Genomic DNA, 24,432 nt, shown 5'->3' with positions numbered 1-24,432 from the left:
ACATATTATACATACTAAAATTGCTTCCAAAATAGCAGTTGCAAAGAAAATAAGGTCAATAAATTTGATTTATAATTAAAAAGCTTTGAAATGTTAATAAAAAGCAAAACTAAATCAATATTACATATGTGCATTTTATTTTATATATTATATTTAAATGAAAAAAAAAAAACAAAAACAATAATATATTTTGCTCTGAATATGAAATTTCATGCCTATTTTTATTTAGATAATAATTAAATGAAACACATACATATACTATATACTATATAATACATAAGTATATAATGATAAAGAGACTTCTTCATTTAGTATTGAGGAAACCAGCTTTTAAATTCTTTATTTTTAAGTCACTTAAAAATGAGTATAATTTATTTCTGAACAACACTTTACTTTTTGTAAGTTTATTATTATTATTATTATTATTATTTACATGGTAATTACTATGCAAAATAATATAATAACTAAAAGGAGGGAGTGCTAGCAACTAAGGCCATAGACTCGACAGTTAATTTATACATATGTTGTTTAATAAGTTGTTGATATCTAGGAATTTAATTAGTTTAACATTATTGTGAGTAGGTAAGGTAAGAAGAAAGGTACATAAGTTGCGTCTGGCCAAATAGGTGGATCCTCGTGTTAATAAGTTGTGGGCAGGTATCTAAGATGTGTGGTAAATTTAAAAGTTGGAATGTTAAAAAAATTAAAGAAAACATAACATTCTAGAAAATATATGGAGCGCAGTAATCGGATAAACAATAAATTGAAAGTGTTTGAAATTCTTATATTTACATATTTCCCACTATTGACAATGTATTGCAAGCTACGTCGCCTGGATCTGTTAAGGAAAGGTCAACTCTCGGACTGTGAGCTGCATGTTGCCTACGTGGACAGCTGCAAGAAGAGCTGCAGTCGCCAGTTTCGCTGTCACAAGCAGATGCTCGCCTCCGCCTCCACAGAGTTCGAACGGCTGATTAACGATCCGGAGTTTGAGCGGAACCAACGTGTAATCCTTGTTGATGATGCCTCGCCAGATGCCTATGAAGCGTTGTTGCTCTACATTTACACCTATGAGATCTACAGCGCTATTACCGTGGAGATGTGCTGCGAACTTATCCATTTGGCCACCAAATACAATATACCCGACTTTATCGATAGCTACATTACCAAGCTGGCCGATCAAAACTGGCCCATTGGCACCGTGCTCAAGATCTTTCAGCTGGCCAACGAATTCAATCGTCCATCGATCATGGAATTAGTTGGCAAGAAGATTGAGCCCGTTGCCACCCAATTGCTCAATGACAACTCGTTTCTACGACTGAGTTTGCCCCAGTTGAAAGCACTCATGCTCATCCTCAAATCCCTGGGCAGCATTCCGGATAAACAATTGCTCTGCGCTCTGAAGAAGTATCAGAAATGCAATAATCTACACTATAGCAACATGGAATGCTTTCAAGAGTTTGTGGGCGTGGTGAATATCTTTGGACAGATGTTGTTTGAGGCTGATGGCACGCTATCTCTGGTTGACAAAGAGGCTCCTCCAGTTGAGGAAGTGACAGATGGAGTTCGTGCTCCACCGCCATCGACAGTCGCATCGCAGTCCGCTTCAGTGTTCAATGCGGAGAACACTGCGGAGCTAGAAGATGAGAATGCAGAGCCAAAAAGTCCATGAGATGCTGAATTATTTTTCATTTTATTGAGTGAACTCAAACGCAGAACGCATGTAGAGACATAATAAAGATATAGTTGGTAACACTAAATCGAATTTGCTTAAATCAATAATGTAGTACTATAAATAATAGATGAGATATTGTTTGTAGTTCAATATCAGTTGAAAGAAGATAACAATGTGTGTTTTTGTGTTTTGGGATAAGTCAACTAATCAAATTGGAGGACAACTGTAAACCTAATATATAAACATGCTGCATCATGCATTCTACGATATGCTAGCCACTCTCGACGGGAGCATCGTGACATCCCCATCTCGAGGGTGAGTTATGCTCATGCTGTGTCGCGGTTTAACGTTGAGAAAGTCATCGGCATCCAGTATAACATCCTCCTCGTCGGTTAACTCTTCCTCCTCGTCCTGCTTCATACTGTTAGGCGACGATGCCGAATGATTGTCAAGCTCCGGCTTTGTGGCTTTGTTGTTTGGCAGTGGGAATCTGGCACGTTGAATATTGAGACCGCAGCGCATTGTCTTGAATTTACAGGCAACCGCAATGCGCAGATTGACAATCAATGAGAAGAGCTTCACAGTTGGACCCACCTTCAGTTTGAAGTATGTGGCCAAATCGTTGCGTCCCATCATCAGCAACGCTCGACCATCGATCTCCTCATCGAACAGCTGCTGGGCAATGCTGGCGGACTTTAGCGCACGCTCCACAAACTCATACACATCCCAGGTGGTCCAGTACAATGGGTTGGTCTTCACTTGCGCCATATCAAAGTCGCTGTTCTTCTGCCAAAGCTGATAGTTGCGTTGCATTTGTGGCCCGTAATCGGCCACAATTGGTTTGGCAATGGACAGAGTGAGTGAAGTCGCTGGGGCCGTTTCACGCTTGACCGTAAGTGGCTCCTTCTTCATCACCGGCTTCTGATCCTCACTCTTTATCTTAGGTTTGAAGTCAGCCGAATCCACACTGTGCCTAGGCTGTGATTTCTCCTGCTTCGTTTTTATCTTCTCGGCGGCATTGGGCTTTGTGTTGGTACTCAGACGGGACAGCAGCAACGGTGATGACTCTTTCGGTTTGTTTGTTGAGTTGGCCTGTTTGATGTGCTCGGGCAGCACGCGAGGAGGCTTCACGGTCTTTGCGCGCCACTGACGCCAATTCTCCGGCGCATACGGACAGCAATCACGGAACGCGTGCACATTGAGATTGAAGCGTTTGGCATTGCCAAAGCCGCGACAGCCGTCCACATCGCAGGGCATGGCCGAGGGACGTTGAAGGAAGCCCGGCGGCGTTTCCAGTTCATGCGAGGTGGCCTCACACCAGCCAATGGGATGCAAATCGGGACTATCATCCTCCAGCCAAAAGTAATACTCCGTGGGCCAGCAATCCAGATGCAATTGGACGCGGTAACCCTTGCGGGTGATGACCGTCGCCGGACGTATGAGGCTGGGATTGCGTTGATCGACCACCTCGAGTTTCATGCGTGGCTGAAACTCCATGGGATCGCGTGGTGAGAACAGCTCCACAGGCGCTGCCACGCCGCCCACTTCGGCAATGTAATCGGCCCAGTTGAAGACTATATTCTGATAGTCTGGTGGCACAATCAGCTGTTGGCGACCCTCGTGCCAACTGCATGGATGTATGTATGGGGAATTGACGTGCACCCAGAAATCGTAGCAATCATCCCAGCCATCGAAGTGAACGCGTATGCGTTCGTCCAATATATCCGCCACGGTGGCAACACAAATTTTGCCCGTATCATTGAGATCCTCGGCCTCCAGATGCATGCCCACTTGGAAGCCATTGATGCGTGTCTGCGTTGGGCCATTGAGATGTGTGAAGAGCGCTTTGGGCGCTGCCTTGGCATTGGTTTTCACCAGATAGCGATACCAGGTAAAACGATCAGGGCAATAGCCTTTGGGCGCTTGCAAAATATGCGAAGTACGATCGCACCAACCAGGTGGAAAGATGTCCATCGAATCGGCATTTACCCAAAAGTCGTACATGCTCGCATATCCATCGAAATTGAGCTTCAAGCGATAGCCACGCACCTCGACAATGGTGCAGACGCAGAACAGCGAACAGTTCTCGGGATCAATGGCCTCCAGTTTCATGCCGCGTTCAAAGCAATTGGGTGTGATGGGAAACGGATTGAGAAACAGATGTATAGGCGCTGCAGGCCCAGTACCCTTTGCTTTAAGATACTCGGTCCAGCGGAAGGGACGCTTAGCTGGCATCGTTTTGCGCTCACGCTTGCGATCGCGTTCACGTTCACGATCGCGTTGCGGTTGTTGCTGCTGCTTGAGTTGCTGTTGGTTGTGTTGCTGCTGCTGCTGCTGTTGTTGTTGTTGTTGTTGTTGTGGAGCATGACCATTGCTTAGTTTCGCTGCCTTGCTTTCGCTGCCATTTCCTGGCGCACTTGGCAGGCGACGCTTGAACGCGCGTTTCACACAGCAAATGGAACAGAAACCTGCCAGGAAAAATACCAGAAATTAGTCATAAATCAATTTCGCATATTAAGATCAACTTACGTGGAGCCAGGAAATCGGAGGCAGGACCATGACAATTGCAGCGCGAACACAAATACAATAAAGGATGCGAACTGGTTGTTGGACGCTTGGTGGTGCGATCGAAGAGCGCACGATCAAAGTAGTTGTATGGTGGCTGGCGTGGCTCACAACGCTCCGCCACCTGCAGCAGATTTAAGCGATTGAGCGTGAAACGCATTGTGGAACTGTCGAGCGTGCTCGGCTGCTGATCCCGCCATGTCAGCATGCCAAAGTTAAGCTGCATGTTACGTTTATACCCGCTCTTTCTATCGAATGGAACATCATCTGCTTGCGGCTGCTCCTGATTAAGCAGCCGGTTGATGGGCGTTAATGTGATGCTCCCAGTTGTTGTTATGGATGATGATGATGACGACGATGATAAAGCTACTGTTGATGTTGATGATGGTGCTGTTGATTTTTTGACTGCACAAGGTGGCGAGTTCTGTTCAACTTGTTCGGGGCAGTGCAGCGATTTCTCAAACTCTTCTTTGGATACAGGCAACGTTTCTGCTTTCACTATGCTAATCTTGGCTGCTGGCTGTTGTTCCTGTGGACGTTTCTCTGGCTGCTCTGTCTTGGCAGCTGGTGTTGCCGTTGCTGGCGGAAGTATGATCATCTCCAGGCTGCTGGTGCTGCCCGTCGTGTGGCTGCTCGCAATGCTGGCGATGCTGCTGCGACTTGCTGTCGAACTCTTTCTGGACGTTTGTGTCGATGGCGTGGTCAACAAGAGTTGTTGCTGCTGCTGTTGTTCCTGTTGCTGCTGCTGTTGCGGCAGTTTTTGTTCCTCTTCCTCATCATCATCGTCGTCTATGGTGATGGTTTCTATGGCAATCGGTTGCTCCACCACGTCCACTTCCTTGGACATAATGGCCACCGAGTGACGACGTTCAGAGGCATTGCTTTGCGTGTTTGCCGCCTGGACAGCTGCTGCTGCAACCATGTTGCCTGCCAAGGACTTGGAACGCTGCAGCTTATTGGGCGAAATTGCTGTTTGACAACTGCTTGTGCTGCTGTTGCTGCTTATTGCAGTTGCACTAGTGTTGGTAGCGGGCACCAATGGTGGCATCACCACGGCCAAAGTGTCGCCTTGCATCTTTAGAAATTTGGCACCATTGAAATTAACCGTGGCTGGCAGCGTGCTAATCTTTAGCTCTGGCAACACAGCACTCGCTGTGGGATTCAATGGCATGGACGTAGTCAAGGGCGTTGGCATGGGCGTGGCCAGCGGCAAGGGCATGGGCGTGGGCATCGCAATAGTTGCTGATGCGACTGTGGGCTTGGGCGTTGTCTGCACGCTCTCCGTTGTCGGCTTGGCACTTGAATTACTGTTGTTGTTGTTATTGTTGTTAATCGTATTACTGTTGTTGTTGCTCTTCAGCGGCTTATTGAGAATAAGAGCTCCCGAGTTGGCCTGCGCTTGGACCTGGCCGAATTTGAAGCGTATCTTCTCCACGGCTGCCTTGCTGAGTATGACGGGAGGATGTGACTTCAGTGGATTCGATATCAACGAAATTTGCGGCGTGGCAGCTGCTGCAAAATATAAAAAAAAGAGTTGAAAATAACATTATAGACCAATTATATAAAGTTTATGCAAACAAAAAACATACATAACAAGCATAATTCAAATACAATAAATAAGCATAATAAGTAAAATATAATATAGAAGAATAAATATATAATAGTAGGCCAATCAACTGTTAGAAAATACACAAATAACAAATATTTAACTACACTTTGCTTTCAGCATAAATTGTGAGCATAATATGTTATATAAACATAAATAAGAATAATGATTATCAAAAAACAACAACAACAGCACGCCGTACAAAACCGATAAAATGATTATTTATCATGAGTCATGATGGAGCAGCTTTTAAATTTAGCAGCATTTTTTATTAATTGCAAATTGTCCACAAAATTACAAGTTAAAAGTTATGTTATCCTCGCTTAATGTTTTTGGCACGTTTTTGTTTTTGATCTTTAAACAAATGTTAAGCACATTGTTGTTGTTGTTGTTTTTTTGGGGGGCAGCTGCAGCAGCTGCAAAAACCTGATCATCGATCGGTCAACGAGACTTTTCTGTTTTTTCTTCACTTTTTTTTTGCATACTACGTTGATAAACACAGCAACAAATTAAGTACGTCGTAAGTGAGTAAAGAAAAGAAAAAACAGTGACGACTTTTCCGACGCTGAGCAACAAACAAACCAACAAACAAACAAATAATTAAAAACGTGAGCTAAATAATATGCTCAAAAATAGCCACATGCAACTTTATATTTTTGTACTCAAAGTCACAACAGCAAAGTGAATTAACTAAAAGTTTAAACACCAAAAAACACTCAATAATAATAATAATAATAATAATAATATGTATGTTAATGATAAAAGTTTTAAGGTAATAATATATAAACAGCACAAACACGCACACAGTGTACAAAAAAAGAAATAACACTAAATAAACGAGAGAGACTCGGACTCGCAACACAGCGGCAACATCAAATCGAAACCGAGAAGAAACTGAAACTGAAACTACAATTGAAACTGAAATCGCAAGAAACCCGCAGAAGAAGCAAATAGAAATGACTATGTTATATATATATATGTATTATATATGTTTTATGATGCAGCGCTCAGAAAATACTAAAATCGCGATCAATTCGCAGGTACAAAATGCATTTTGCATTATATAATTATCATAGACAAGTTAAAGTACAAAAGTTTTACCTGATTTGTGGGTCGACGTCGTCAAGAGTGTCACCGAAGTTGCTGCCGCGGCTGCTGTTGCTGCGACTCCTTTGCCACCATTTTGTTGTTGCTGTCCAGGAGCAGGTCGCAGCACTGACGACTGCTGTTGTTGAGTATTAGGATTAATATTGGAATTATTGCTGCAGCTGTTATTGTTATTATTTATGGCTGTCGCTTTGAGTGTTAAAATGGAGAGCAGCGAATTTGTAGCAATGGATTTGTTGCCATTTGTTGTTGCTGCCGATGTCGATATCGATGGCGACGTCGAAGTCGAAGTTGCCATCAGTTGAATAACTGGTGTGGCATTCAACTGCTTCTGCAGCAGTTTGCCTTTGTTCAAGTTACTATTATTACTATTATGATTGTTGTTATTTGATGGATGATTGTAACTGCTAATTGTTATGTTGCAAGGTTTGCTGGGCATGCTGGCAATGGGCAAATAACGCTGTTGTTGTTGCTCCTCTTGTCCTGCCATTGTTGTTGTAGTTGTTGTAGAATTTCCCGGTTTCATGGTGATGGACAAATCCCTTTTGATTTGTGCTTGACTTGCAACGCCTGCGTTGTTGGCGGGCAACATGTTGTTGATTAATTAGCCTCTGCTTCTCGGCAGTTGAAGACAACAGTTTAAATGTGGCGTCGGTTTGTTTCTTTCCCTTTTTGCTGTTTGTCGTGCAATAAAATTGGTTGCAGTTCAATTTATACGTTGCCGCACAAGTTTTGGCATTTTTGATCCCACACAATTCACGAGTGTTTCCAGCACTTGGTATATTTTCTTTTTTATCTTCTCACTAATTTCACTTTATCTCACTGTTAAGTTATACAACCTTGACTTGACACAGTAACTTTTGTAATTAAGGACAATTCGAATACTTTAATGTTTATTACGTTATTTGGTTGTTAAAGTCTAAAAATGTTTGCTGTTATCATGCGTTAATTGTATTTTATGAATTCTTGGTATATTTTTTGTTGTTTTTTTATTTGGTATTTCCAAAGAGAGTTGCCACAAACTTTTCACATAGCTTGGCAGCCCCGCGCCAATGCTCTTTGTTTGAAAATGTTTCTGCTTTTAATGGCGTTTAGTTGACGCTGCGAATATAAATTTTTATTTAAAACACACAAAATTATTTCAGCTTGTAGAAATTAACAGTTATAATGAAAAAAAATGTATTGTCTTTACTAAACACGCCGTTAGTTTTCGCGCCTGTTTGATGCCAATGATTTGAGAAGAGGTTGGCAGCCCCGCGTTTGTATTGAATATTGATATCATTTTTAGGTACATTTATGTATGTATGATGTTGTGGGCTGGCATGCAGATTTTGTATATTTGCTTGGGAAACATTTCAAATATTTCTTAACTCCTAAATGGCAAGGGTTTCCCAAATATGCAATTACTATTTCAGGTAGAAGTGGATATCTCTTATTTATCGTTGTTACGTATGCTTTTCGCATTTGTGCGATGTCCCAATGTCATTTACTTACATACACATATCATTCTTATGCATATAAGTATGTACATAGCTTATCTGGGCTTTGGGTTTTATGCCCAAAAACACTATAATTAACTATTTTGCTAAACTACTAGATGAACTTAAACTAAACTAGAAACTCACATTTGATCTTAGAATTGAATGTGTTTACAGCTTCCACGAAAACAGGACCAGCGATTTGCACACTATGAGCTCACAAAATAACTAAAATGAAAAAAGACAAATTTAAATATACAACAGCATTATAAGTATTTTGGTCTATAGATTATATATATCTAAAGTTATACCTGTTTAATTGTCAGTTTATTACGTTTTATTCAACTTGATGAGCATCGAATTTGTTTCGCACAAATTATGTCAACTGTTGATTTACCATTTCATATCATTGAAATGATTTTAACTTTATCAATCAGCTCTAAACTCTTAGCGTGTGTTACAATCACAACAAACTAACTTTAAATTGCTAATAATTCACAACCCGAAATATATTGAAAGTGTTGTGTGTGCAGTGCAACGTTAAAAATTACAATGACAAAAAGCATGCGTGTGTATTTTAATTCCCTCGATCGAATGCTGTTCACACTACAGGTGACAACTCTGCAACAACAGCAACAACTCTCTTGGGTCGGTTATTTTTAAAACTATGCATTGCAATCTAAAACTTTTAAGTTAATATCTAATGCAATTTTTAATAAACTAACTAGTTCTTTTCAATAACAGCCAGACACTTGAGTTGAAAACATTTGAATTCAACTATTTCAAGAGAAGCGAAAACATGCAGAAATAACTAGTATAATACCGCAACATTTGCAATATATTCTTAATGATTAGATTCATTTATACATAAATTCTACAATTACCTTTTTTTATATTTAAAATGTTTATCTCTTTTGGCAATGTAACTTTGTAAATGTTTAAATGTGAAAACTTTAGCTTGCTTCTCGGTACACAAAACGACCAGGTGTTCTTCTTCTTCGAATCTAAATTGAATGCCAGTGTTGGAAAATTTTGAGCGTCGGTTTGTGGTGTGCAACAACGTATTTTTTTACCATAAAAGTGGTAGTTTTAGTTTTTCGTGTAAATTTTCATCAAAATAAAGCGACAATACTCAGCATAAATTGCATTTATTTCTGTGCATAAACAAATTTGTGAAATCATGTCCATCATACAAAACGATGACAACATCATGGCAATCGATGAGGATCCACAAGGTAAGCGTAAAATTCTAGAGAGGAGTTGGGTGCGTCCCAATGATGATGTTACTCTGTATATTTTATGCTTAATTTTTTGTCAGTTATAATTAATGACGATGAGCCATCAACGACTACGCGAAATATTCCCAATGGTCGTTCCATGGACTCGTTGCGCTCCTCATTCACCAATCGTAGCTCAACACCGGATTCATCGCACAATTCGCTGGACACAATTGACGTGGGTGCCGATGACCAGCTGGAGAAATCGCGCTTAATTACACAAGTGTTGGAGCTTCAAAATACCCTGGATGATCTGTCGCAGCGCGTTGACTCGGTGAAGGATGAGAATCTGAAATTACGTTCCGAGAATCAAGTGTTGGGCCAGTACATTGAAAATCTTATGTCAGCCTCATCGGTGTTTCAATCCACCAGTCCGAGTGCATCGAAGAAGAAGTAAATGGGCGGTGGGGATCCACCCACACCCACGATTCACACACTCGAAATACAAATATGCCTTGTAATTTTTACATTAATGCTTGCAACAAAAAAGCGTAATTGGTGTTTTTTGCTAAACTGTCGAATTTGTGCACAATATTTTTATTACTAGTTAGAACGTACGCTTACATTGATATATATATATTTATTATATATGATTATTATTTAAAAGATGTAGCTAATTAATAAATCAATATTTAACCCGCTGTTTGAATGTGTGATTGTTTTTTATTTTTGCAACGATTGGGCAACCCTGTGCAGGCAGGCAACTCACTCAATAAACAGCTGGCAGCTGTTTGCTCGTTGCCCAACAACAAAGTGTGTGCTGGCAAGCAGAGAGAAGTAGCAGCAGCCTATTTTCCTTCTTATTACAAAACACAACACAACAGAAAAACGTGTAAAAATCATTGCTAAAAGTATTGAAAAAAGTGAGTGCGAGTGAGTAAGCAAGTGTATAGTGCACGCATTGTGCTAATGTGCGAGTTAATACGCCTTATTGGGGGAAAGCGATTGCGAAATGCGCTGTTAACAAAACGAATGCACATTGTTGGGGTCCCCAACAACAACAGTAATAACAAAGCAGGCAGACGCCAGTGTTGCACAACCTTCAGAAAATGCAAACACGAACGCACACAAACGCACATTTTGCTTACAATACGATTATTGTTTTTGGTTCAATTTAATAATACATATTCTCGTCGTTGTTTTTCATTTATTTTGTTTTGTTGCCATTTTGATTCCAAATGCAACGCAATAAAGGAAGTCAACGTCATCTCATATCAGCAGTAAAAGCAACAGCAGCAGCAGCGTATGGCGGAAGCAGCAGTTGTTGCAGTCGCAGCAGAAGAACAACAACAAAGAAGGCGGCGCTTATTTTGAGTTGTTTGTGTTTTTGTGTGACAACTGCAAAATAAAAGTGTAAAATATGTGTTGACCTCTGCAGTGGAAAGCCTCCAACTCAGTCAGCATCCTTTTGTGACGACGCCTGGAGCGTTGTTTTCTGCCCATCCGCCCATCATCAAATAACGCAAGCAAGACTCGCATCTACTTCAGCAACAAATAATAAATTGCAATCATGTCATTCTCCGACTTTGATGCCATCTACGAGGATGAGCAGCTGGAGGATTTGGAGCATTTTCAGGATCAGACAGTGATGCCAGTTCCCGAACCCATCATCATCAGGGGCGCTGGCAATATGACGGTGTAAGTAAACACACCAATACACACAAAGAGTCAACACATCAATACACAATTACAAAATACCAACACTCGCACACTCATGTAAACGTCTAAATGCGTGTCTGTCGGTCTGTGTGTATATATGTATGTATGTTCTTAATGTAGATCAAGGCTCATTATACCTAAATTTTTCTTGTTGATTTCGGCTATGTGTTCTATTTTGTTAATACTTCTATTGCCTGCGTTTGACCTTGTTCCACTATTTGGCGCCCAATTGTCAATATTGACGCACTGACAGATTGTCAGTCAAACGGTTGCATAACGCATAAATAGCAACAAATGCAGATGGGTTGCAATTGCTTTAGTAGCAACTAAGTTAACTATTCATGAAGTCTGCCCGACTGCAAGATACTCTTGGATCATTTTTGGAAAATAAATAGGAAACTGATCTAAAGCAATGCTCTCGAATCAGATTTTATGGAATCATTAATATCGTTTTTGATTATAACTTTAAATTCCGAATAATAATATTCCAATCAAATCATAACAACTTATTATCGTTTAATATTCGTCACCCTAATTATCTAGAATTTCCCAATAATAATATTTATAATAATATCCGAATCACATCATAATTTAATCAAATTTTTTAATAGGACGTTATTTGAAATTCTAGGTAAATTTTCTTGCAATTAAGTTTAGTGCTAGGTTTTGTGCGGGTGTTTAATGGATACCTAATATGGATATTCCAATGAATTTCTCCTTATCGTAATTGGTTAAAAATAACTTATAAGATTGTTAACGTATCTCAACCAAGTTTTTAGAAACCATAAATAACTTTACTATGGTATATTTTAAACAGCGTCACTATAGTTAGCAATAACTTCTTAATAATAATATCTCATCTTTTAATTTAAAGAACCCATTATCAAAATTATTATATAGTGCTTTTTAATTAAAATAGTTGTTTAGTCAGAGAAATATAAGAAGCCTGTATAATATGTAAATATAGATGATACAAAAAAAAAAAATCAAATTTGAGAGATTTCTTAAACCAACTTAAGATAAATATATATAATTTTTCCATATCAGTGACTTTAGTACCATATTCTATCAGAAATATAAAAATCACACTACATACTTTCATATAAAGTATAGTATACAATAATTTCGCAAAATGGGGTCGCTATACTCTGCTACCCTTTAGATAGGCGTATAAAATAATGTAGAATTGATAACACACATTTGTAATCAGAACTTGACGCATATTTTCCATGCATTCTCTATACTTAACACATCACTAATTCTCTCTCCCGCTCTCTCTCTCTCTCTCTCTGATTATTTGCAGCTTTGGTCTCAGCAATCGCTTCAATATCGAATTCCCCTGCGGTTTGTTGTCCCGCGTTGCACCCGAGGAATTCAAAGCAACCATCGGTCGCATCAATGGCATCTTGAAGAAGACCCTGCCCCTGAATGTCAAGTGGCTATTTTGTGGTTGCGTCTGCTGCTGTTGCACCCTCGGCTGTTCCCCTTTGGCCCGTCATCTGTCTGAGCAAACGCGTAAGCTTCTCGATTCGATATCTGACCAGCGTTGACATTAACATCATTATCTTTCTCTCTTGCGTTTGCAGACACAATTAACGCTGGACAAGTTGCTGGAGTGGGAGAATAGTCATCTATATCATAAGCTGGGCCTGCACTGGCGTTTACATAAGCAACAATGTGATTCCAATTCCATGATGGAGTATGTTATATTAATTGAATTTATACCCAAGACGCCCATTTATCGACCCGACTAAATGCGATCTAAACATCGGATTGAGCGATCGTGTGGCATATATATATGGTATATGGAATGTGGGGGGGAATTGGGGCCTAATCGTAATCGTAAACGTAATTGTAAAATAAAACACACAATACACTAGCAAGTAATTATAATTTTGATTTAGGCGTTTACTCTTTTGTGCAAAACACTAACACAACTAGTTTAGTGGGAAACATACACACATAAACACACAATTTGTAAGCTAGTTTATAATTTCATTTTAGTATTTAGTTTAAACAAATTTTTGTGTCGCGAGTTTATATACTATATAATATATATATATATAGCTAGCTAGTAAGAACAATTGATGATTTCTCGCTAGTTTAGGATCTTTTTTCAAATTTTGCGTTAAGTTCATAATTTGAAAATTTGGTTTTAAAAATATTGCAATATTAAATACAATACAATTTCTTGTTAAGAAATTTTAAAACAATTGAATCCCTATTTGAGCCTTTCTCTTTTGAATAATATCAGATGATTTGTGCTAGAAATTTTCAGAAATGGAAACCGCAATTAAAACTCGTCGTTTTACTTCTCCAACATATCGTATATTTTTCAACGGTTTCCATTTCGATATATTGCTTAAATATCACTTAAATTGTGTACGCATTTAATTTGTGGTTTTTCGAATAAAAGCCTTATAGCAGAAGCGATCTCGAGATAATCGCAAATAGAGGGGTCTAAAAAGAACAATAATAAATACATTTTTGTTTAATGAATTTTCTTTTGTTTTTGTTTAGTTTAGATTAGACATTTCATAATGCTTAAATATAATCAAGTCTTTTAACAATGTGGGCCTTGCTCTAGGATTATGCATATATTACATATATATTTGCTCTTCTTTCAAGTGCTGTCTTCTCAAAAAAATTAAGGAATGTTTTTTTTTTGGGAATGCAATAATGTAAAATAATTGTAGCTCTTTTTTGTGTGTGAATAATACTTGGAAACTAAATAACTGCACTTAGGAGGAGGCAACTTCGCTGGGCGTTGGAGCCACCATCATCTGCATTCCATCCTCGCTTTGCATATCCTCCATATGTTCCTCCTCCTCATCGCTGTATTGTGCGTCGTCTTCGGCATCATCGTGTTCATCCTCTTGAGCTTCGCCTTCCAGTTCCATGTGTTGCCGATGATCCTCTTCTAACTGTTCTGACTGCTCCAATTGGTTGCTAGTGTTAGTCTCCGTTTCCCTCTGCTCTGACTGTTGCTGTTCCTCCTCCTGCTGTTGTTGCTCCTCCTCCTCTTTCACTACTTCCTGCTGTGTTTGTGGCTGCTCCAAAGGCTGCAGCAGTTGCCGTGCTGTATTGAGCAACGCATCCGTTTGCTTGCGTAGTGCCATCATCACCAGATTATCCTGACGTAGCTGGAACTCGTGTTCACGTCGCGACAGCTGTTTCTGATGCTGAAAGAAATCCTCCATCATTTCCTTTTGCGCATCGCGAAAACCATTTGCCAGCTCATGCAGCTCCTTCTTAAAGAGTTCCTCTTGTTGTTGCTTGCGACGCTGCAGCTCTTCGGCCTGCACTTTAAGTGCAGCTTTTGACTCCTCAGCTGCTGGCGACGCATCGTCCAGGCGCAGGTTGCTGCTGCTGCTGCTGTTGTGTGGCTTGTTGCTGTAGAGCGTGGAGCTGCGTTGCAGCTTGACAGGCACGGGGGATTGTTGAGGTAAATTGAGGCGACGCTTGCGCAGCGGATGCAGCTGCTCGTTGCCAAATTGCTGAGCATGCCGACTGGTCGAGGGATACGGCATGGGAGGAGGAGCATATTTGGGCAACGACTGCGGCTGCTGCTGCTGCTGGTGGTGTTGCTGCATGGGCGGCGAAGGCGACTGTGGTGGCGATATCGATTGCTCGAGATCGGGTATCATGCGCTCAGGCCGCAGCGAATAACCCGTCTCACGCATAGGCACAGCTTTCAGGGGACGCGTTGCCATCGCGGCAGCTCCTGCTGCTGTTGCTGGTTGCAAACTAATCTCCCGTGGGAGTCGCAAATCCCGGTGCAATTGCTGTTTGCGTGGCAGCATCAGTTTGCTGGTTGGATGCACAAAATTAATGCTGCTCGTGCTCTGCAGCGGCATCGAGCGATTCAGCTTGCCGGGCAAGTTGGCTTTGTTGTTGTGATTCATCATCATGCTAGCCGGACGTTCGATCTGCAGCACGCCATGCGAGGGAGTGGAGGATGAGGCAAAGGAGGCAACTCGCAGTGGCGTAAACTGTGTGGATAACGTGGACACGTTGGCACTTGGTGGTGGCGATGGCGATGTGGGCGCTGTGGGTGGCGGCGTATTGGTGCCATCCATGTCCAGATCGACGTCGGGTTCATTCTTCACCGTCACCATGAAAGGCGTATGCTCCATTTGCGGCACATGCTGCAGACTGCTGCTATCACCGATTTCTTCCATTTCCTGCTCCGAGGAGTTCATATTTGTCTCATAGCCTGCCATGAGAAATTGAATTCAATAAAATTTTATATGCACACTTTGTTTCAAAGCCAACTTACCCGTATCCAAGGGTTCCGCTTTGACCAAGCCCAATCGAAAGCCGAATATGGGATGCTCCAGCTCATCGTTGGCATCTCCGCCGCCACCACTGGCGCTTGCCGCCTTGTTCAGCTCCGCATTGGAGCTGTCCATGGAGTTGCCACATTCGCTGCCAATGCCACCATTTGTGCCATTCATCGAGCTGCTGCTATTGCTGAGATTGTGGCTGTGTTCGCTGAGCATCCGACACAGCACTCGATACACTTCCTCGGGCACCACTTTCGGTATGCCGTTGCCATGTCTGGTGGTCGTATTGTATGTGGACTTGAGAAACTTCCACTTCGTCCAGATCTGTATGCTCGACTTCTTCACATAACCCTTGCTGCGCATCGTATCCTCGATCTGCCGAAACACATACTCGCTCTTCACATTGCGATCGTTCAGCTGATCCAACGCATTCGTCTGTTGCATAATGTTCAGCATCTCCAGCATCTCGGCGCGACTCCAAAGATTACGTTCCGGGCGACAATGCGCCTCCTTGCTGGATGAGTTGCTGCCAAAGCTATTATCTCCCGGTTCGATCTTGTGTCGCATTGGCATTAACAATTCGTCCACATCGCCAACAAGTCCATTGCCAGTGGCTGCTGTGTGAATGAGCTTGTTGATGCTCTGATGTTGTTGATTGTTATGTTGTTGCTGCTGCTGTTGCTGTTGTTGACTTTGGCGCATGTTCTGCTCCACTTTGCTCAGCAGTCGCATCTTTGTGTGGGCGGCCACGGTGGTGCTGGAGGCGTGGCTTTGATGATTTTCCGTATCCGAGTAGCGTGGCATCAACATCGATGCGTCGTTTTTGTCGTTGGCTGTCGCTTTTCAATCTTTACACAAACTATCTACAAGTAGAAAAGTTCAATCGATTATTTAAAAAAATATTTATTTATATTTCTAAAATATTTTTTGAAAAGTTATTTTGTTTTTTGGGAAAAATTCTAGTATGTTTCTCAAGTGACTTGACAATGCAGAATAATGCCAGAAAAATGTCAGAACTCAATTCAAAAATCAAATAAGAAACTTCAAAATCGATTTCTAAAAAATTATTTTAAAAAAATCGATATATTTGCGTGTATAAAAGTTGTATTTGACTTTCAGTCTTGAAAAATGTTTAAAAATCCTACGCCATTTTAATAAAATTGGAATTTAATAAATATTAACTATTCTTAATGACCGAAATAATAATAAAATTAAAATAGGCGTGACCTAATAAGAAATTTAAGTAAGGTTATAAGTTTATGCTCTATCTCTTAACCTTTATGAAATTATTGATTTATATTTAATCGTCCCTAATGCTACGAATTAAAAGAAGTCAAAACAATTTTTAGTTATTTTAAATAAACTTCAGCTAGTTTAAGATTTTTTTCTATTTTGATTTGCAATTATTTGTTGATTACATTTAAATATTTACGCAATCAATTAACATCCAGTTGAAATATTTATAGATTAAATTTAAATAAAATTGAAATATTTGTGGTTTAGTAGTTTAACGAAAGTAACTGGTTTGAATATACTATGCGCAGAATAAAAACTTACTTAACCAGCTGCCTAGTCAGTTAAATATGAAACGTATCTAGTCAATGAGAATATGTAACAAAAATAACTTCAAAATTCATATATATAATAAATACACACATATATAATATATGTATGTGAGTGCATACAATTGAGGCTTGGTATAAATGTATATACTAAATTATAAAGAGGTTGTGCACACTGAAATCTAAATAGGCAAATAAATATATATATATATTTTTATCGATTTTGATTACAAATTTCAATACGACATGTATGAGAACGACAAAAAGGGAAGGTAAAAAGAATAACCGAACACACACACATACAAGCGCCAAGACTCAAATACACCACACTTAAATATAAGCTGACACACACACACACAACACACGAACACTTAACATCGTACACTTGTATGTGTTTGTAGAAGAACTAATTTTAGAGATAGTGAGTAAACGATTTTAAAATGTTAACAAACATGCCAAATACGATTACGAGGTAAAGAGGGGCCACTTTATTAGGTACAAAGATTTCGTCACTTTTTTTTTGGGGTTTTGTTCAGAATTTTTCAAGTGTTACTGGCTATATAAATACTATATGTATGTAAAAAAAAACTTAATACTTGATTTCCGGACAACGATGACGAAAATGCTGAAACACAATGATGATGTCTCGAAAACCTCGCTGAAAATTTCGCATGCTGTGAAGATGAGCTGAAGTTGAGCGGAATTGGAATTGAGCAGCTGCTTGCTGTGCTGCATTCAAAAAAAAAAAAACTCGAATTATTATTGTGCGGTAGAGCTGAGTAATTTTCCAGCATTTTGACGTTGTCAAAAAAATCACACAAGATTGAGAGACTAACTACAGTGGGTACTCGTTGGATTTGAAGCCGGCTAACCGTAAACAATAAACAATGGTTAAACAATTGCTTAATTGCCTTCAACATTTATTCATTTAGTTCTGTCTACGCCCCATAAATGGAATGCATGTTAATTGTAAATTCACAGTTTTACCTAGTTAGCACGATACGTTTATTTTATTCACACAGATGATAGTTATTTAATACAAATTTCCTGTGGTCCCACTGTAAAGTGGAAAAGATATGAAGCGAGCGAGCGAGCAAACGACTGACAGAGAGAGTAACTAGCGCACGAAAATCAAGAGCGTTTGCTCTCTCAATGTTACTCTCTGTCCCTCTCTCTCGTATCCAAACGAACTGGGGCCGACACTCACACATGCAAACAAGCACACATGAAGGCATCACACACAAATTTACGCTTATTATGTTGAGAATTTTTCAAGAAAGCAAGCAAAAAAAAGAAGAGATATAAGAAAAACGTTAATTACATTTAACAACTAAAATCAGGCACAACTTTACATTGTCAATTGGCCAATATTGGATTATTAAAACACGCAATGATTTCTTGTTATTTACAACAGCTGCCAAGTGTGTTGCGTAAAATTGTGTTACTTGGTTTTTACACTGACGAATTTTTAATAATAATTTAAGTTAACTATTTTTTAACACACATCACAACACAGCGCGAGTCAAATACCTTGCCGAACAACAAAACACACAAACACTTACATACACTGACAGCCAGCCAATACTTCGGAGAGTAAAAGAGAGCACGCTCGCTGGCTCTCTCAGCGTTATGAAGAGGAAGCAGAACAGAATTTCAACCAACAACCACCACCACGATTTCAATACTGCGAAACTCAAAAATTCAAAAGCAACGAAAGCCTACAAAAACAAACTATATACTTGCCTACCGTACATGCATCGGTGTGCGTAAATTGTTAACTGGTGTGTGTGCGTATTGTATATATGTATGTGCATGCACATATACAACAGCGTATAATACAATACTTCGTCGTTATATTTCGGAAAGGCATAAATGATGGTTATGAAATGGTTGCTATTCGTTTTTATTGAGATTGTGATTGTGAGATTGACAGAGAACGGTAGCGTACATACAATACATATGTATGTAAATATGTACATATGTACATGCACATTAACTTATGTACATATGTATGTATATGAAATCTCAGTCATAAATTGTGGGGAAAAACAATTGTAAAATTCATTATGATTAGAGCACACATTTAACTACTCCAATTACACAATGCCGCATGTATTTAAATCATTCATTATTAAATGAAAATATTTTTTTTCAATTTTTTTTTTTAGTATTTGCAATTTTGCGGAAAATGGAAAAATAGCAAAACAAGATTTACAAGTATTGAGACTAAACTAACCAAAAAAGAATGCCTTTCATGTCTTGGGAGCGGGAGAGGGACAGAGAGGAAAAGAGTCTTAAAAGAGCCGCTCAATTGCAAGAACAGGAAATTTCAACTTGCGGAAAAACGCGGAAAAGCGTTGTTGCTCACATTCTAACAAGAAGCTAGAAATTTTATCTGCTTTATATCTTCGTACTGTGTGCATATAACGAGCTACGTGCACATATCATTTACCAAACTTATTACCGTCATATAATATTGAGCTTCGAATAAATAGTTTTTGTTGATAAAACAAAAAAGGAAAAAGTCGAACACATACACTGACAGTTGTGGAACGAAGTGGAAAATGAAAAAAAAAACCAAAAAAATATAATTTATATATAGATTTAAACACACTCACGACAATCAACAACGAAGATGATTCATTCGGTTACGTTGTTATATCTTGGCAGAACTCAACTCAACTAGCGAGCTAGAATCACGAATTGAAACTGAGTTTCGCAAAAAAAGAAAACCCAGAACCTGCTGCTCAAATACCCAGAGACCCATTCCTCCAGACCTCCTCCTCAGAGTGTCTCTTTGTTGTGTGTTGTATGTATGTTAGCGCAGCGCTCAGCTGATTGTGTCGCTTGGCATTTCGATTCGCGATTCGCGATTCGGGAAAATGACAGCGCGCTGTAAACTTTCAATACCCACCTCACCCCAGAATTACCGGTTAGTCCCAGAAGTGCTGCTTATTATCGTTGTGTGCATATCGTACACATGAATGTGAGCGAAATACTAGGAACAGCCAAGTAATAAATTGGAATTGGCTTCATTTAATTGCAGTATTTGTTTTAATATTCTTTCTATGCATGTTACCCTAATTTTGTTTTTGTTTAATGAAGCTTTTCATTTAATATCTAATCAAATGTAATTATTAAAGTCTAGTTAAATTTTAAAAGTGACTAAATTTATTTGCTTAAATTATTTCCATCAGTAATCGTTATTTTATAATCATTGTTTGATATGAAATACATATCAGAATTTTATTGATAAATTCTGGTTTATTTAAAATTATATTATATTTTTTTTATTTATCTTTTTAGAAAAATTATAATATTAGAATGTCAACGACCAGTACAAATATAAATAGGCACCCTTATGTTACTAGAAATGGAAATTAAAAATAAATACCTATTTCGTATCAAACAACAAATATTTTCAGCATTTCAGGAATTAGTAATTACAAAATATAACATCGCTGTTAGACTGGAAAATTATTTTAAATAGCAATGAATCAACAGCAATATGAGTTGTTTGTTAATTAAGAGAACAGTTAATTTAGGAAATATTTTGGTAGTCATAAAGAAAAGTTTTTTCATTAACTATATAAACAATCACTATTTAAAAGATGTAAAAATATTTGATGGTTGGGTATCAAGATTAGAAACGTTTTGCTTAAGAACTCGTGTTGTAATACATATTTTTATCATCTAGTAGTATCTCTAGCATCAGACGCGCTTATCAACAAACTGTTGAATTTGGGTCTGGCGATTATCTCGTTTTGAGGTGAGTTTCAAACTCACCACTCACGAATTTTCTCAACAACTTACATATGAATAAACATTTATATTTATAAAGAATGGGCATTGAGTTACATTAATTAACGACAGTTCAGTACATGGGAATCGGTATATAAGCATTAACCTTGTCCAGCTGACGTTGCGATATGCACTCGGCAATCCAGATGATATTGCGGCACTCCAGCTCCTTCAGCTTGAGGTACGAGTAAAAGACGCCAAAATGAAATTGCTGCAGATAGCTTTGCATCAGTTTCTTGGCCTCTAGCATGAGAAAACGATCCTCGAGCGTTATCAGATTATCGGTATCCCTTTCAATGGTATCGAACACTACACCATATTCGATATTCTTACTGCTTGTCCAGCGCACTTGGTCGTAGTCAATGCTGTGGGCCAGAGAATTCAGAGCAATGGGACCTAGATGGCCACAGGTAGGCAATAAAAGCGAACGTTGGCTGTGATCGAAACCCGAGTTTAACGAGTTCAGGGCAATGATAATGGCGCGTCGATCCGCCTGGAAACTCAACAGATTGCACATCACATCGGCCGAGGTGGGATCCAGACGCTTGCATAGATTATAGAAGTCTTCGATGTAGGCCTTGAACAAAACTCCGCGCACAATTTCCACATCGATTTTCGAGAAATCCTTTGCCTCGAAACTCTTTGATATGAACTTTGAGAGTGGTGTGTCGATGAGTATAGCATCGAATAACTCATCCGTATTGCTGGCCACCCCAATTGCCTCCAGTTGTTCGAAATAGCCAAGAGGATGGCAAAGCGCTAACAGTTTCTTCATGGGCCGCTGATTGTTGAGCCCCGAAATGAGCAGCACAACATTATCGATCATATGCTCGTAGCGTATATAATCCAGAAAGGTGACCAAAGGTTCCGTCGCATTCACTCGCAAGTAATTGAATTGATCTACAATTTTCTTGCGCAAACGATACTCAAAGAGTTCCACAGTCACAGGGCCTGTATCGGCGCCTAGTATGTGGCCATAGTCGGTGTTCTGTATGTTCACCGCCAGATCCTCAAGGGTTTCACATTGTGTCAGACTCAAGTAATCGGATTGCTTGAGCAGACCATTTTTAAAGCCACGAGTCATGGCCTCCAAGTAGCCGGTTGTGCCATTGAAGTTGCAACTGTTCGACATTTTCCTTTTTTTTTGTATTCTACACTATTTAATTGGAATACAATATTTAGAAATCAGTTGAGATTGACTATTTTTTGTTGTTTTGAAACTAATAAAGTGCAGCGTTTCGAACACTGCTTACTTTGATTTGCGCGCCAAGCCAACACGTGAAGTGCGCCGCATTGTGTTTGTGTGCCGTCAGTGTTGCCACCTGGTTACTCATTTTGGCTAGCTGGCAACAGGCTGACAGATGGCAACGCGTGACAGTTGCCGCCATGTTTGATTTTCATGTTTAATTTTTGCAAATCTTTTTTTTTGTAAAAAGTAAATACTAATAAAAAATGGCGCACTGACGCATGTAGTTAAGCTTGCACATTTATTAGGCATATATATATTGTTAATAATCTCGCTATCGTTGCTCGCTGTTTGCACATGCGCCGCATTGGGGAAGCTGCGACACCTGTTGCTGTAACTTTGCCGCCATTTGTTTGTGTACTTTCATCTGGTTAACTCAGTTTTCATGCTGCGCTCGCCTGCACAACATTCTGACTTGCAATAACTTACGGTTTTGAAAAATGCAATTGAAATAAATATTCGTTTTATTTGTTTATTGACAGTAGTCAGTTTGCGCGTGTGTTGCATTTACATAGTCGCGACTAAAATGCTGCCAAATCAAAATTCATAATTCTTGGCGCGATTAATTGACGCCAACGTCAACGCAGGCGTCAATGCATTATGTCTACTCTACTTATGGGTAAACAATAACAACCTGCTCTGCACATGTAACCAACTGTCTTTGGGTGGCAAGCAGCTTGTTGCTGCTGCTGCAGATATTTCAAAGTCAACTGCACTAATGTGCACTCAGGTGAGTGAGATACCTGAGAGCTGACATTGAAATTGCCCATTTATTATGAATGAAACGCATATTGTATTTATTTGCCATATATTCTTTGCTACATTAGTTATTTATTAAATATGGAAATGATACATTTTTGTAGCCAAGATAATAGCAGTCGCTGCCACCAGCTGGCGTCTTTTTTGGGTGCAGAAAGACAGAGGCTAATAAATAATTTGACATTCTTTTTATTAGATATTGTTGTGTCAGTCAGTCGTCAAGTTGATAACCTTTTTGGCAGCTCCATGCGGAACGCATTAGAGTGTTTAATTTACGACGCCAATTGTTGCAACGTCACGTGGCAGCTGCCACATGACAGTTTTATGACAACAAACAATTGCAAAAAATAATACTAAAACATTTCCACATAGCCATTCCGACTTTTAACACGAAAAACTAATTACAGCAAAAATATGCAAAAAAAAAATAAAAATATCCTTGAACATTTTGAAAATAGTTTTTAATTAACTGCAGTTGAAGTGCGCAAAACAATGAAGAACTAAATAAACAATTGCTCCGACTAGCTTCAATTAATGCGACTTCCCTCGAAGTGTTATCAGAAAAGTCTCAGAGACAAATATCTCAACACGTGTCTTTGCTTAAAATACTGCATTAAGGTATTAGCTATATTTAGCTTGTATTATTAAGGAATTATCAAGATAAGCTCATAAAAAATGGTATGTCGAATATGTTATACCCTACACAAAAATGTGGCGCTTAAATTGTTAATATGACAAGCATTTAAATTAATTAATAGAGTCCAACAATCTCCATGTCCATGACGCTTCCATTCACAAATAGCAACCAAATGCCACTTGACGCACTGAAGACTGAAGACTGAGGGCTCCGAAGACTCGCCGCAGATAAGATAAGTCATAAAGTCAGTGAGTCCAAGAGTTACGCTTGAATATTTTTGCGACGATTAATTAAGAAAAGCCAAACTGTTGCTGTCGGTCACCTCAACGCAACTCAAGTCAAGTCAAGTCCAGTCAACTGTGATTTTTATGGACTCACTTGACTAGATTCTTATTTATTTATTGTCAGCGATTAACTAATCGTGCTTTCTTTGCAATGGTCAGCTGACTGAATGCTGACCGCGGTCTTTCCCACAAGAAACGAACATATATATATGTGGCTATGTATATCATTTTTTATAATATACTATACACATTTATATATCTACTCGGAATCGTTGTGAAGTGCTTTATAAATAATGCATGCTGACAATCATTTGTCGTCTTTTGTTGTCTGCAACTCGATTGGATATGGCGTTCTATGCACTTCGATCTACACAAATTGATCTCGACAGTTTCGATTATGATTTGAAGGTATTATAAATAACGAGAGCTTAACACTTGAAATGATTAATGACTAAAAAAGGAAGATGCGCATTACGTATACGCACTGTGT

General features: G+C 39.3%; 6 protein-coding genes across 11 annotated transcripts; 3 read left to right on the top strand and 3 right to left on the bottom strand.

Annotated features, from left to right (window-relative positions):
- The first annotated feature begins 730 nt into the window (after positions 1–730).
- Positions 731–1,760, top strand: LOC133839198 (uncharacterized). Its single transcript, XM_062270596.1, has one exon. The coding sequence runs from the start codon at positions 734–736 to the stop codon at positions 1,670–1,672; it is 939 nt and encodes a 312-aa protein (XP_062126580.1). The 5' UTR covers positions 731–733; the 3' UTR covers positions 1,673–1,760.
- A 143-nt stretch (positions 1,761–1,903) lies between these two features.
- Positions 1,904–8,970, bottom strand: LOC133839195 (uncharacterized). 2 transcript variants are annotated; one of them, XM_062270589.1, is made up of 5 exons: positions 8,743–8,970; positions 8,579–8,659; positions 6,948–8,054; positions 4,205–5,749; positions 1,904–4,143 (listed from the first exon to the last, which is right to left on the bottom strand). In XM_062270589.1, exons 3-5 carry the CDS (start codon positions 7,543–7,545, stop codon positions 1,937–1,939), a joined length of 4,350 nt encoding a protein of 1,449 aa, XP_062126573.1. In that variant the 5' UTR covers positions 7,546–8,054; positions 8,579–8,659; positions 8,743–8,970; the 3' UTR covers positions 1,904–1,936. The 2 variants fall into 2 exon arrangements, with proteins under 2 accessions (XP_062126573.1, XP_062126572.1); XM_062270588.1 differs by having other exon boundaries at positions 4,205–5,752; positions 8,743–8,968.
- A 488-nt stretch (positions 8,971–9,458) lies between these two features.
- LOC133839200 (short coiled-coil protein) lies at positions 9,459–10,229 on the top strand. Its single transcript, XM_062270598.1, has 2 exons — positions 9,459–9,666; positions 9,750–10,229. The coding sequence occupies exons 1-2, from the start codon at positions 9,612–9,614 to the stop codon at positions 10,103–10,105; spliced, it is 411 nt and encodes a 136-aa protein (XP_062126582.1). The 5' UTR covers positions 9,459–9,611; the 3' UTR covers positions 10,106–10,229.
- Positions 10,230–10,427: 198 nt separating this feature from the next.
- On the top strand, positions 10,428–13,352 carry LOC133839199 (cysteine-rich hydrophobic domain-containing protein 2). Its single transcript, XM_062270597.1, is given in 5 exon segments — positions 10,428–10,571; positions 10,903–11,346; positions 12,671–12,851; positions 12,853–12,882; positions 12,954–13,352. Coding segments are annotated over 4 exon segments (507 nt in total). The 5' UTR covers positions 10,428–10,571; positions 10,903–11,218; the 3' UTR covers positions 13,122–13,352.
- A 599-nt stretch (positions 13,353–13,951) lies between these two features.
- LOC133839197 (putative mediator of RNA polymerase II transcription subunit 12) lies at positions 13,952–19,924 on the bottom strand. Of its 5 annotated transcripts, none has more exons than XM_062270591.1 (3): positions 19,834–19,924; positions 15,647–16,516; positions 13,952–15,583 (listed from the first exon to the last, which is right to left on the bottom strand). In XM_062270591.1, the coding sequence occupies exons 2-3, from the start codon at positions 16,461–16,463 to the stop codon at positions 14,109–14,111; spliced, it is 2,292 nt and encodes a 763-aa protein (XP_062126575.1). In that variant the 5' UTR covers positions 16,464–16,516; positions 19,834–19,924; the 3' UTR covers positions 13,952–14,108. The 5 variants fall into 5 exon arrangements, with proteins under 5 accessions (XP_062126575.1, XP_062126574.1, XP_062126579.1 ...); XM_062270590.1 differs by lacking the exon at positions 19,834–19,924 and adding an exon at positions 18,778–18,903; XM_062270595.1 differs by lacking the exon at positions 19,834–19,924 and adding an exon at positions 18,782–18,890.
- Positions 19,925–21,034: 1,110 nt separating this feature from the next.
- On the bottom strand, positions 21,035–22,337 carry LOC133835892 (probable V-type proton ATPase subunit d 2). The gene has a single exon (XM_062266050.1). It carries the CDS (start codon positions 22,146–22,148, stop codon positions 21,090–21,092), a length of 1,059 nt encoding a protein of 352 aa, XP_062122034.1. The 5' UTR covers positions 22,149–22,337; the 3' UTR covers positions 21,035–21,089.
- Positions 22,338–24,432: the final 2,095 nt, after the last annotated feature.

The sequence above is a fragment of the Drosophila sulfurigaster genome, chromosome 2R (assembly GCF_023558435.1).
Source record: "Drosophila sulfurigaster albostrigata strain 15112-1811.04 chromosome 2R, ASM2355843v2, whole genome shotgun sequence".
In the NCBI taxonomy this organism is placed as follows: Eukaryota; Metazoa; Arthropoda; class Insecta; order Diptera; family Drosophilidae; genus Drosophila; species Drosophila sulfurigaster.
This window is presented reverse-complemented; position numbering and strand designations above follow the sequence as displayed.